Raw genomic sequence first — 12,473 nt, forward strand, 5'->3', positions numbered from 1 at the left:
TCACATACCTACATTAGTTTATCCAGTTATGTATAGTTAAATATGCTAAAATGTTTTTTGGTGAAAAAACCCAGACACCACAGTATCATTTAGAAAAATGAGAAATTATGCATTGGAGAGGATTGTATTTTAGTGATTAAAATAAAACTTGTGTAAGCATGTATTTAGAGTCTGTCTATAAATGCAGATAGCCTTGCAGCTGAAATCTCTGGTGTGTCATGAGAGACAAATAATAAGATTTTTGCTTCTAATCCTTGAAAATTTGACGCTTTGGCTATTGTCTTTAATTATTTTTTGCTATCTTCACTGAAGAACCACAGTGGTGTTTAAATTTGTCTGTGTTTTCTTTGGAAACAGAGAAACATAGAAAAGATAGGATGTGAGAAGATGTGGATTAGAGTGTTTGAGAGAGTTTTAAAGCATTAACAAAGAAGAAAGAAAAGATGACATTTTGAAATGGAAGCGGAGTATTGGAGGAACCCAGAGAAGAAACACTTGTATATCCTTAATGTAATTCTCTTTTCCCTTTGTTTCTTATGAGTAATCTGGCTAATTTGCAGTTTGCTTCTATAAAGTGGAAGAGTTTTCAGTAGGTTCAGCATGCTTTTTTAAAAGAGATGTTATACTTAAAAAAATGAGGAATTGAGTAGCCTTTGTTACAGAGAAGATCAGACTTGATGGTCACAATACTTCCTTCTGGCCAGTCAATCTATAAATATTGCAGTGTGACTAATTTTTCTTTTCTTCCTCTTGTTGCATTAGAGTTTTGTTGGCATGAACTTCTTTTTTTCTGAACTGAAATACAGTTCTGATCCTGTAACTGAAATAACCAGTATCTCAGTTTAAGCTGTTGACCCGATGTTATGAATGTATTTGGAGCCGGAGACAAAAAAAGGAGGAAAAGAGAGACGTGTCCAGTTAATAGCATTGTGTATTTCAGATAAATATTGTTTTTTCAAATAATATACTTAGAGGTCTCAGAGAAATGTAATTTAGGGAGAATGGTGAAATATTTTTTTTATTGTAAAAAAAAAATCAACAGTATTAATGCAGTTCAGTTATAGGAAGAAAAGCAGGGGGCACACAGCTTTTCAGATAAGATGTTATTGTTCAGCTTATCTTTTCAGCAACCCTTCATTTTTTGTTCTAAATGCTTTTGCCCTTAGCAGGTTTTACTGCTCTGGAATGTACACAGACTGCTTCTCAAAATGATGCAAACTGACAGGAAATCAATATTGTTTTCATACTTGATTTGAGGGTGTGATTGTCATAATCCTCATCTTCGATTGTTAATGGGTGAATAGCTAATAGTGTGATGACAGCTTTTGGAAAGAAATCTATTATTTCTTTAACCAGTAGCTTAACAGATAAGAAATGTCCAATATGTTTTTTCTCCTTAGAATCTGTGTTGTCAAATGTAACCTTTTTTGGGTTCAGAATCTAGTTTTTAACTGAGGAGTTGTTCTTCTTGCTTAAGTTAGGTCAGCTGAGCTGGTGAGCTGCTCTCTACAACTACCTGAGAGGAGGTTGCAGTGAGGTGGTGATAGGAAGATAGGAGATGGCCTGGAACTGTGCCAGGGGAGGTTTAGACTGGATATTAGGGAAAATTTCTTCACTGAAGGTGTGGTCAGTTATTGGAACAGGTTGCCCAGGGAGGGCACCTGGGCAGTGGAGTCACCATCCTTGGACATGTTCAAGAAACATATGGACATGGCACTTTGAGAGATGGTTTAATGGCCATGGTGCTATTAGGTTGATAGTTGGACTTGATGATCTTAGAGGTCTTCTCCAAATGAAATACTTCCATGGTTCTGTGATGTGAGATGCTTGGGAAGCATGCCCAAGGTCACAGCCTGACCTGGTGGCTATGGCCTTCTGCATCCCCTGAGGCAGCCTCTCTGAGGTTTATCTGCTTCTTCACATGGGAAATCCTGTTGGGCTAATTTATTTTAAAGTGCTGTTACAGTATGTTATTACTGACGCATTTTCTAAGTAACCCAAAATTTACCACTCATCTCTCTACCCGGAATTGCAAGAAAATGAGGCGAAGCAAGGTAAGCTAAAGATGGCACACGACGGGAACGCGCTTTTCTGACTGCTTATCCTAAGGTCGAGGGTTAACACTCCCCTAATGACAGCACTTAGACAACTGTTGCCGTGGTGTGTTTCCATCCGCTCGTAGTGCCGTGGCAGCGGCCCGCGGCGCGGTGGTGCGGAGCGGGCTGGTAGCCCGGCGGTGCCGATGAGCGGGCCGCCCCACCGGCAGCGGAGCGCCGCGCTCCCTCCTTTGCCCCTCACCGGTGGCCGCGGCAGGGCCGGGGCGCAGGGCGCGCGGTGCCGCCGCGGGCCGTCGCGTGCGCCCTCAGCCCGGCAGGAGCGCGAGGCTCTCCGCTGGCGCGCGCCGAACTTGCCGGAGCGCACAACTCTGCGGGTCACGTGTGGCGGCGGCGCCAATCGGCGCAGCTGTGATGTCAGCGCTCGGCAGCTGCGGGGGATGCGGAGCGGCGCGCGGAGTCCGGGCGCTCCGGTGTGGCCAGGCGCCGCGCGGCATGACGGCGGTGGAGCGGCGCCATGGACGAGGCCAGCATCCTGCGGAGACGGGGGATGCAGGTAGGGGCGGGCCGGCGGGCGGACGGCTCCTGCCTCGCCTCAGTTTCGAAGTTGCCCTCACCTGCCGTGAGGCGCAGGGGCGTGCCGGTGCGGGCAGGAGGGTCACCGCGGCGGCCGGCCACCGAAACAGCGCGACCATTGGCCCCGACAGGCAGGCGGCCGGGATGCGGTGTCTGTCTGCTGCGCCCGGGCGCTTCCCGGCCAGCCAGCGAGGCAAGTAGAAGCAGCGGTAGCGGTGCGGGCTCCTTCTTTCTCCGTTAGGAGTGCTCGAAAGATGGGGAGCAAACGGCCTTTGCCTGAGGGAGAAAGTTTCGCTACTTAGGGCTTTCTGGTCCTCTGTGGCGTGCTGAGTAGAATGGTGGGACAGGAGCGTTGCCGTTTCCAGTGAGCTTTTAGGACGGCAGTGAAGACTTCCATACTGGAGGTCCTAAACTGAAGTAAATTTTAAGTCCCAGATTGAGTGTGATTTAGGGCAAAACGTTCATGTGTCACACGTAATCTGAATTCAAGGTTGTGTTCTCTTTTTGGTTAATGTATTAAGGACTCAAAGTTCTTTTTTGGGGGGGGAGGGGGGGCGGAGGTGGGGTGGTGGTGGTGCGTAGAATGTATACTATTCAGGACCATGTGTCAACAGCTGAGTAAAGGTTACAGTTACTTTTTTACTTTTTAACTAAAATGGAGCACCACCTCGAACTACATCTTTCTGGCCTGTCCTTTAGAAAGTCCCTTTCCTTAAGTTGCTCTCAGCAGTGAATGCATTTCCTTTCTTTTGTTTTCCTTTACATCCGCAATGTTTCAGTGGGAGGAGGGTGAAGAGGAAAGCTTCCTTACATTTGGGATTGTTAGTTTTTAGTAGTGTAAACCCACTTATGATTTTATAAATGCACCGAATTTAAAACAGTTCTGAACTTTTCAGACCGATGTGCTTTCAGCTTGGTGCTGACTAGGTGGGGCAGTTTCTATTAGATGAATGAAGACAAGTAGAATCTGTATAATCTATAACCTGTGTATCTTAGAAAAGGCTTTAAACTGTCTGGAGAGTCTTAGTCTCATAAGAATCCATTAGCTTTTCTTTAATGTGAGATAGTGTTTGCCTGTGGAAAGTGAGTAGCTTTCATAAACAGATCCTCAGATTTTATTAGTCCTTAAATCCCACATTCTTTCTATTAATCGATTATAAAGTGTGAAGCAGAATGAGTGCTGTAGGTCGGGACTGCCAATGACAGCTTTTAAGAGAGAGGATTACAAAGTTCTGAGAGGTGGATCTTCACAGTGAATCGGATTTCCTACTGCTAAACCTCCTGTAATCTACTGAATAGTGTATTCTAAACTTCTGCATTTGGACAAGAATCAAAGAGTAGTCTGTTCTGATTAAAGGATAACTTAGAACCTTAATGTGAAAACCTATTGCTGAGTTCTGCAAATGTAATTTTGCCTTTTTGTTTTGCTGGTTTTTTTTGTTGTTGTTGGTTTTGTTTTACTCTTTTCTGTAACTTTAACAAAGTAATTTTGGATGAATACCGATAATGTTTCACAGAATACTTGCTTACTCCTGCATGTGCTTATGGGGTAATTTAGGAGTATTAAAAGCTATATAGGGGATAATCCTAATGCTAAAAAGACCAATTCATACTTGCATTGCATGCAGGAATAAATTGGTTTTAAATATGTATGCCATTACGATCTAATCCTAGGGTGGGGGAAGAATATCCAGTGGTCAAAGGTATTGATGTTGATGTGTGATCTGGTGAAAGATGGAGGGGACAAAATGCTATTTTTGCTCAATTTGTGTTCGTTAGAGCTTTAAATGAACCTGTCCTCATGTCATTCTTCTACCCTCCTTACTTTTTACTGTTGTTCTGTTTTTATCTTCTTCTGTTATCCATGGTCTGGATTATAAACTAATGAATTTGTGAGCTGGAGGGCTGATGATACAGCACATAACAAAGACTAGCCTCCTTTTAATTCTTATTAGTACATACTGATTAGATCAAGTCTCTGAGTTGTCTGCTTGGCTGACATTTGCTTTTTATACCACATCCCAAAGTAATGAGGTGCTCATTTTGTTATATTAGTAGTGTATGTTCTTACCACTAAAAAGCCCCTAAGTGATTCTGCCATTGTGTTATTCTGTGGGATTATCTTTTCTCTCCTTTTCTCTTTCTTACGTTATTGATACTTTTCCTTGGAAGCTATTGATAATATTCTGAAAGAGATTAAAAAAATCCAACAATGAAAAAGCAAACCACTACAAAAATTAGTAGTTAAGACTATTCTGATGTACTTCTGATCTTAGAGAAACGTCAGCTAACTTTACTTCATATGCTATTGTTTAAAAGTAAAAATGTTAAAAGCAGTGTGCTTTCTTAGGTGAAGATGCATTTAAAGCAGTCAGGTAATGGGAAACAACATATACTTAAATTAAAACCTACATTGTTGCAAATGCTGTTGTTTTTTTCCTCCCTTCTTTCTACGCAATTCGCTTCAAAGCTTAATTTACAAGACAAACCATTTCCTTTGAGACAGGAACTTGGTATACTTGTGTTTAGTGCCATGCACCATCATGCTGTGTTTAAAAAAAGCCAGGAAGCACCTTGACTTGAATCTCAAAATATAAGCTTTAAGTATATAGACATTTATAAATCTCACTTCAAGTTGATATGTGAAAGATTTTTCTAATGCTTAGGCTTTTAAGAAGCTGAACCTCTAATGCACCCTAAATATGTACACCTGTTTTGTCTCAGTTGTACTTACTCTTTCTTTGTGCCTAGTTACTAATATCAGTTGTATCCACACAGAAATAACAACTTCTGAATGAAAATGTGTTCCTTTTTGATGAGCAGATTCTGAAGCTTTAAATGCAGAAAACACATTTTATTTGTAAGAAGCATCAGGGAGAAAATCGACCTTTTAACTTCTAAAAATGCCAAGTGTGATTTAATTTGGATTGAAATGGGTATCTTCTGAAAAGAAGTCAAGAAAAATAGAAACAGTTAACTTGCATCTTCAAGGTTTTTGATTGCGTTTTCTTACCTATGTTTCTTCTTTCTTCCATGAATTTATCAAGTAAGTGTTTGTCTGAGCATTGTGTTTTACACTGCTGTAAACCAGATCCAAACCCGTGTGATGTTTGGTACAAGTAACACATATTTCCACCAGTCTGTAAGACTGATAACAGGAACGTGGGAGAAATCTTACTGCCAGATGCAGTCAGCTCCAGTCATACTTCCAGAGCTAATAAAGCTTACTCTATCTTGAACAGAAGCTTTGAGTCTTCCCTTTTACTAATTTCAGTTTTACCTCTTAAGTAGCTGGTAAGCAGTGTCTTGCAAGTTTTGGTGCAGTTACATGAGATTTTTAAAATTAGAATGGTAGATTAATTGATCAACAGCAGAGAAATCAGCTACATATGAAACATGCCAGATGTCAGAGAAAATGCTGTGTTTGTTTTATTGATGCTGGGTATACTTATTCATAAATGGCAAAAATTTTTCACGGGGATCTAAGTCTTCTTTAAATTCAGGATGACGGCATTGCATTGATTGCTGAGATATGATTATAACCAATATGAAAAATACCAATTGAAAATATTCCAAAACTGGACTTCATTGATTTGAGGGGGGGAAGAAATAAAAAGAATTCAGTGTTAAAATTCAGACTCATTACTGTAGAAATGGAAACAGGCATTGTAAATGAAAATGTGATGTAAACAGAACATTGCTGTTTTGGTAGAACTAAAGAGTCAATTCATAGTAACTCCATGTATTTTTAGAAAAAAATGGCAAGAGGCACAGTCATTATGTAGCAGTCAAGGGACTATTCTTTTCTTTCACCTGTGGTACAGAACTGTTGGATTTTTAGGCAGACATTTTGGAATTGGTTCCTATCCAAGCTTTTGCAAAAAGTAAAACTTTTTAGATTTTTTTCAAGTCCTTGCTTATGTTGCAGAGGAGGTATTCTGCTACCTACGCCTATTTGGTGGAGGAGAGAAATTAATTGGGGCGATATAAATTTTATATAAAAATATAGATTTTTTAAATTCAATATTCTGAACTCTTGCCACCCCCAACCATCGTATTCATGTTCAGTACACGGTTATGAAAACAATTTAGGATAAAATATGTACAGGTAATTTCTTAATTAACTACCAAACATGTGAACTATAAACAGAGAGAGGAGTTTTCCCCGCGGCTTAATGCCGCTTGGGATCTTTATGCTATTTGCCCAGCAGAGCGGGCTGAAACTCTTTCTGCTCTACAGCAGAGGCAACTTATATTTACAGAGGTATTGAAGCTTTTACGCACAGCTCTTTATCAATTATTAATCACCCTCCGGAGCTGTGTCACAACCTGTGCCTAGTGTCCAGACTTCAGGGGATCTCTACCTGCGGACTTGGAGGCTGGAATCTTCCCGGCTTGAGGGGAGAGGATAAATCTTCCCAGTTTCTGGGGAAATAGGTTTTCTCTAACCTTTGTTCTCCTGGCAAGGAACGATCTCTGCCTTGGTGCTGCTGGCTTCTTCTGGATACTTTGTCCAGGGCTTATCAGCTGGCAGGGTTTCAGGAGCAGGAGAATGGTTGTTCACGGCTTCAGGCTGTGTGTGCAGACAATCCAGAGTCTGCTTCCTGGTAATCTCAGCGGCAGTGGCTTTTACCAGGCAATGATAGGCAGCGGGCATGCAAAGTGTGCGTGGCTGCTGGGAGTCTGAGCTCCGTAGGTAAATACAGTGCAGGATCTGGTCCTGGTAGCAATAGCGTGCAGATGTGCACAGCTGGCTTAGGAGGCTATAGGCTCCTTATATATATATTATGTGCAGGCTTAAATGAGCTCTGCAAGAAGGTACGCAGGCAGATAAGCTGAGAATGAGTCAAAGCATGAGGATCTGAGCCTCTGAGCATTGGAGCTATGCAATGGAGTCCAAGCATGGGGATCTGAACGGCTGAGCGCTGCAAGTGAGGGTCAGAGCACATGTCTGAGCTGTGCAGGTGAGTCAGAGCGGCAGGGCGCTGCAATGGCGTCCGAGCTGAGCACATTTTTTACCTGTGCACCCTTATTTTTTGACTGAGGGCCAAGATTAATGGCCTCTTTGGCCACTAGAATGACCAATCAGGTTGGCAGTTAGCCAAACCTTACCATAACAGGCAGAAGGCTCTTGCCTGGACTTTCCCCAAATATGGGGATCACATGGATTTGCCCCAGGGAGACACGAGCTGGGTGTGTGGGGGCTTACACAACCTGTTTACAACCAGAGGTCCTGGCAGAAAAACATGTCCAGGCAAGGCAAGGCATAAATAAGCCTCTTTCCAGGCCTACAGGCCCTCCACAACAGCTTATTGGCTTACCTAAAAATGCCTTCTGAGAAATAAGTGCAAATAATTTCCAAGGAAAAAATGGCCTTATTTGTGGCACCCGAACAGTTGTGATTTCTTTGAAATAGAAGGCTCTGTAAAAATACTTCTTTCTGAAATACCAAAAATTGACATGTAATGGACAAGGGTCAACAATGTAATGGACAAGGGTCAACTCAGAAGCCACACTGCAGGAAAGGCAATAGGAAGACCCTTTCTACCCTTGAAAAAGGGTAGAAAGGAGGACGCTGGGAACTGCCAACCTGTCAGTCTCACCTCTGTGCTTGGGAAGATTGTGGAACAGATCCTCCTAGATGCCATGCTAACACATATGGAGGATAGGGAGGTGATTCAATACAGCCAGCATGGCTTTACTAGGAGCAAATTCTGCCTAACCAAACTAGTGGCTTTCTATGATTAAGTGACTATGTCAGTAGATAAGGGATGACTTATGGATGTGATCTGTCTTGACTTCTGCAAGGCCTTTGACGTGGTCCCCACAACATCCTACTCGCCAAGTCGGAGAGATATGGATTTGATGGATGAGCTCTTCAGTGGATAAGGAATTGGCTGGATCACACCCAGAGGGTAATGTCACTGCTCTCCATCTGTACTTTAAGCCATTGACAAGTGGTGCCCTTCAGGGGTCTGTAATGGGGCCTGTGCTGTATAATATTGTATCAATGATACAGACAGTCAGATCGAGTGCACCATTAGCAAGTTTTGCAGCTGACACCAAGCTGAGTGTTGCTGTCAATATGCCAGAGGGACAGGATGCCATCCAGAGAGACCTGGACAAGGTGGAGAGGTGGGCCTAGATGAACCTCATCAGGTTCAACAAGAGCAAGTGCAGAGTCCTGCACATGGGCTGGAACAGTTCTCACTATCGCAGGCGGGAGGATGAGGTGATAGAAAGCTATGCTGAGGAAAAGGTCTTGGGGGTGCTCCTGAATGAGAAGCTGGACATCAGCAGACAGTGTGCACCTGCAGCCCAGAAGGCAAATTGCATCCCAGGCTGCATCAAAAAGATGTGTGGCCAGCAGATCCAGAGAGGTGATTCTGCCACTTTGCTCTGGTGAAACCTCACCTGGAGTACTGTGTCCAAGTCTGGAGCCTTCAGTACAGGAAGGACATGGACTTGATGGAGTGGGTCCAGAGGAGGGCCACAGGAATGATCAGGGGATACAGTGCAGTTAATATGGTGGTTTGCTGAGGGAAAAAACTATGATAAAAGCTGGAGAATATTAGTTAAACTTTGGCCTTTGCTGCAAGCTGAAGAGATGAGATGAAACAGTGTCTTACAGATGAGGTTCTGGAACAGTTCTTAATAATTTTCCCTGATTCAGATGCTGTATACAGCAATGTCTCCTCTCCTGCTAGACAACAATAAATGCTCATTTCCTCTGCTTTTATTTCTGTACTGGTGGCAGTGGATTTACAGCATGAAAGAAGACTTGTGTCGTTGTGAACCAGTTTTGGTATGTGTTGCTGCGTCTTGGTGAGCGTGTGGAAGAAAAAGTCTGTGTGGGGAGTAGAAACAGAGAAGAACAAGTTAAAAATGCAAATTGCAGTTGCTGGTAGATTCAGATTAATCAAATGAGAAAAAGATGGAACACATATTTTCCAGTGTGGCATGCTAGATCCATTGTCTGCTTAGTAGTTGTGTTTTGTCCTGTCTAAGGTACTTCTTTATGAACTGCATCTGCGAGGTAATGATCAGAAATGTTGGTTATGACACTGACTCTTTCATTTTTTGAAGTGTTTACATGAACACCATATAGAGATGCAAAATAAAAAAAAAAAATCCCAAATTTTATATATTCTTTGTTGATTTTTTTTTCCTGATAGAGGTCTCTGAGTAATTCTGTGTGCAGTTACAGGAGACAGGGCTTCTAAAATGCTCTTGTAGGGGGAGGAATGTGCAGGCTAGCATAGGTGTTTTCTTTGTTGAAGTAGCGATGGGGCCAGCCGACTGAGAGCAGAGACACTGATACTAAGTAGACTTCTTTTTAGCTATCACTTCTCCAGGCCTAATAGTGTGTACAATCTCTTGATCAACTAGTTCACCTCTGTTTTCCAGGCATTCATGCATTGCTACATGTTTGTCAGGTCCTCTGAAAGGCTTTGTGTCAGGCATATGTTTTGCATTACTTGAGCTGAGAAAGATTTTCTCAAGTGGTTAACCTTTTCTACTGTCTTCTCTTGGTGCTGTGGTCACTTTATTTCAGGGTCTAAAGTCCAAAATGAATAAACAAACAGTCCCCCTGCTGTATTCAGAGTTAAAATATTTGTGATGGGTCCAAAAGTGGTGTCTCAAACTCTTATCACCCTTGCTACTAATGCCTTATGATAATTGTAGTAGCATTTCTTGATAATGTCTACAATGTGTCACAAAGCTGACTGACTCTTTTGTACTGTGGTTGGAAGGCAAATATAAACTTAATGTTTCTCTATGTCAAATCTTTTGATGAGCTTAGAGATAGAGTTTGTAATGGTTTGAGCTGAACTTGCTGGTATTTTAAGAGTCGTAAAGAAAAGCAGTTTTGTAGTCCTCTGTGCGCTTAATAGCTCCTGGTTTCATGTCACTTGGCTTGTTCTCAAAATCTGCTTGTGCGTTTTGTGTGTTTGGTGGTTGTCTTTTGGTGGGGTTTTTTGCTTGTTTTGGTTTGTTTTTTTGTCAGTTTGCTTTTGTTTTCCTGATTAGTTAGTAGGAATAGCTGCATAGCTGCATGAGGGATAGTAACTTCTATTTGAAGCAGGTTGTTTTTTTTCCAATTCTGTGGATAGTTCTTGGTTTGACAAATGTTTTTTCTTAGCATTGCCATTTACTCATTTTGTCACAGCTGATAAAATGGGTAGTTTTCCGTGGCTTGTTTTTGAATTTTTTTGTAAAATACTTCTTCCAGCTTTCATGCAGTTTTAACTGTGCTGCTGCTTCTTGTGCCATGCTCAGTGTCAAGATTAGTTTTTACTTACTGAGACACTGTGTTTGCTTTAAAAGTTTTAGGCTTTCTAATTTATTGTTAGAAGATTTATCCGTTTTGCTCACAGACTTTGAGAATGCAACTAAATCATTTTCCTATTAAATTGAAGTAATGAATTCTTGCTTATAGAAATGCCAAATACCCACTTGGACATTAAAATTACAGAACAAATTATAAATTATTGTTATGATCACAAAGCATAACACTCAAAGCTGCAGTGTCATATATTTTTAAAAATGTTGCTTTCTTGGCTTTTTATGTGCAGCTGTAACTTCTGCAGTCTTAACTCTAATCTCTCTAGGGTCGTTGCTTCATCTGATGTAAATCAGAACAACCTTTGTTTCCTGTCAACAGCTCATGCCCTCTGTAATCTTATTTTCTATGCCTGTGTTCCTTTTGGGTTCCTCCCAGCTCTTCATTCAAGTACTCCTTCATTTTAGTCCTCAAGTTTAACACCCCACAGTGGTATGCTGCAACTGGGATTAGTGATACAAAGGATAATTGCACTGAGTCTCTTGAGAAAAGCTAAGCTCTTCAGAGACTTCAGATGCTAAGCTCTGAGTTTCTGCAGAGTATATTATGGTTGGAGTATTTTGTTCTTCCTGAAATTTTAGGCTTATAGTTGGCTTAATGGCATAAGGATATTAAATAACACTTTTGTGACACCTGAATATCCTTCCCAACCTGGATGCTGTGTTGAAGCAAGGGAACAATTGCACTAAAAAGCATGTTGGTTTTTTTAAAATTTTCTTAGAGGTTTTTTTCCGATTTAATGATTCTATAATTACAACTGCTCAACAAAAAAAAAAAGCCTAATTGTAAGTTCTGCAGGTGCTTTAGGAAATTCAGCTGTCAATTTGTGTGCATAACATGCTGAAAATAGTCCCTGTCCTCTTAGGTTTTCTGAATACAACAGTCACGGGCGTATCTGTAAAATTTAGGTTGTAAGTGGAAAATTGATTTTAGGATTTCAGTACTCCTTGTGAATGTTGTTTCCTAGATTTAAATGACTTAAGATTTTGTCAGTGTTTTAGTAAATGCAGAGAACTGCAAGAAAGGAAGGAGTAATACAAGTGAAAATTTAAGAAGAGTGGACGTTTATGACCTGGGTAAAAGCTATATTTTATGGTGGCTCTGGTGTTTTATTAGTTCATGTGCTGTTTCCTCCTTTTGTTTTTGAAGACACAATGTTGTGTTCATGTTTAAACTTAAAAAATATCATGGTGTACTTGGAATAAATGGAGTAGTGATCAAGTGTGTTGTGTTATTAGGCTCTGTGTGTGAATTTTTATTTCCACAATGAATAGCAAATTTTAACATTGAAGCATGATGCTGAATATCACTTTTTACATTTTTGTCACTTTTCACGACAATATTTTCACTTGCCTGCAAGCTGCAGTTCAGTATTGTTCTTAAAGCATATAAAATCTACAGTTTTCTTGGGTGGCAACAGAGGAGGTCTAATGTCAGGTCTATCATGTTTATCACTAGAGGAAGAGTGTTACTGTGTTTGCATACTTTGCTTTGCAGTA

At 41.2% G+C, this 12,473-nt stretch overlaps 1 protein-coding gene across 6 annotated transcripts in view; it reads left to right on the forward strand.

The window, feature by feature from the left end:
- The window catches only part of MAST4 (microtubule associated serine/threonine kinase family member 4), a 354,406-nt gene that overhangs the window by 129,250 nt on the left and 212,683 nt on the right, over positions 1-12,473 (forward strand). The window contains exon 1 of one of the 6 annotated variants that reach the window (XM_064140721.1): positions 2,498-2,610. The exons of the other annotated variants lie outside the window; for them this stretch is intronic. Coding sequence (XP_063996791.1) covers positions 2,572-2,610 — 39 coding nt within the window. The 5' untranslated portion in view covers positions 2,498-2,571. Of the gene's footprint in view, positions 1-2,497; positions 2,611-12,473 lie in introns of those variants that run through there. 6 annotated transcript variants of the gene reach the window in all.

The sequence above is a fragment of the Pogoniulus pusillus genome, chromosome Z (assembly GCF_015220805.1).
Source record: "Pogoniulus pusillus isolate bPogPus1 chromosome Z, bPogPus1.pri, whole genome shotgun sequence".
NCBI lineage: Eukaryota > Metazoa > Chordata > Aves > Piciformes > Lybiidae > Pogoniulus > Pogoniulus pusillus.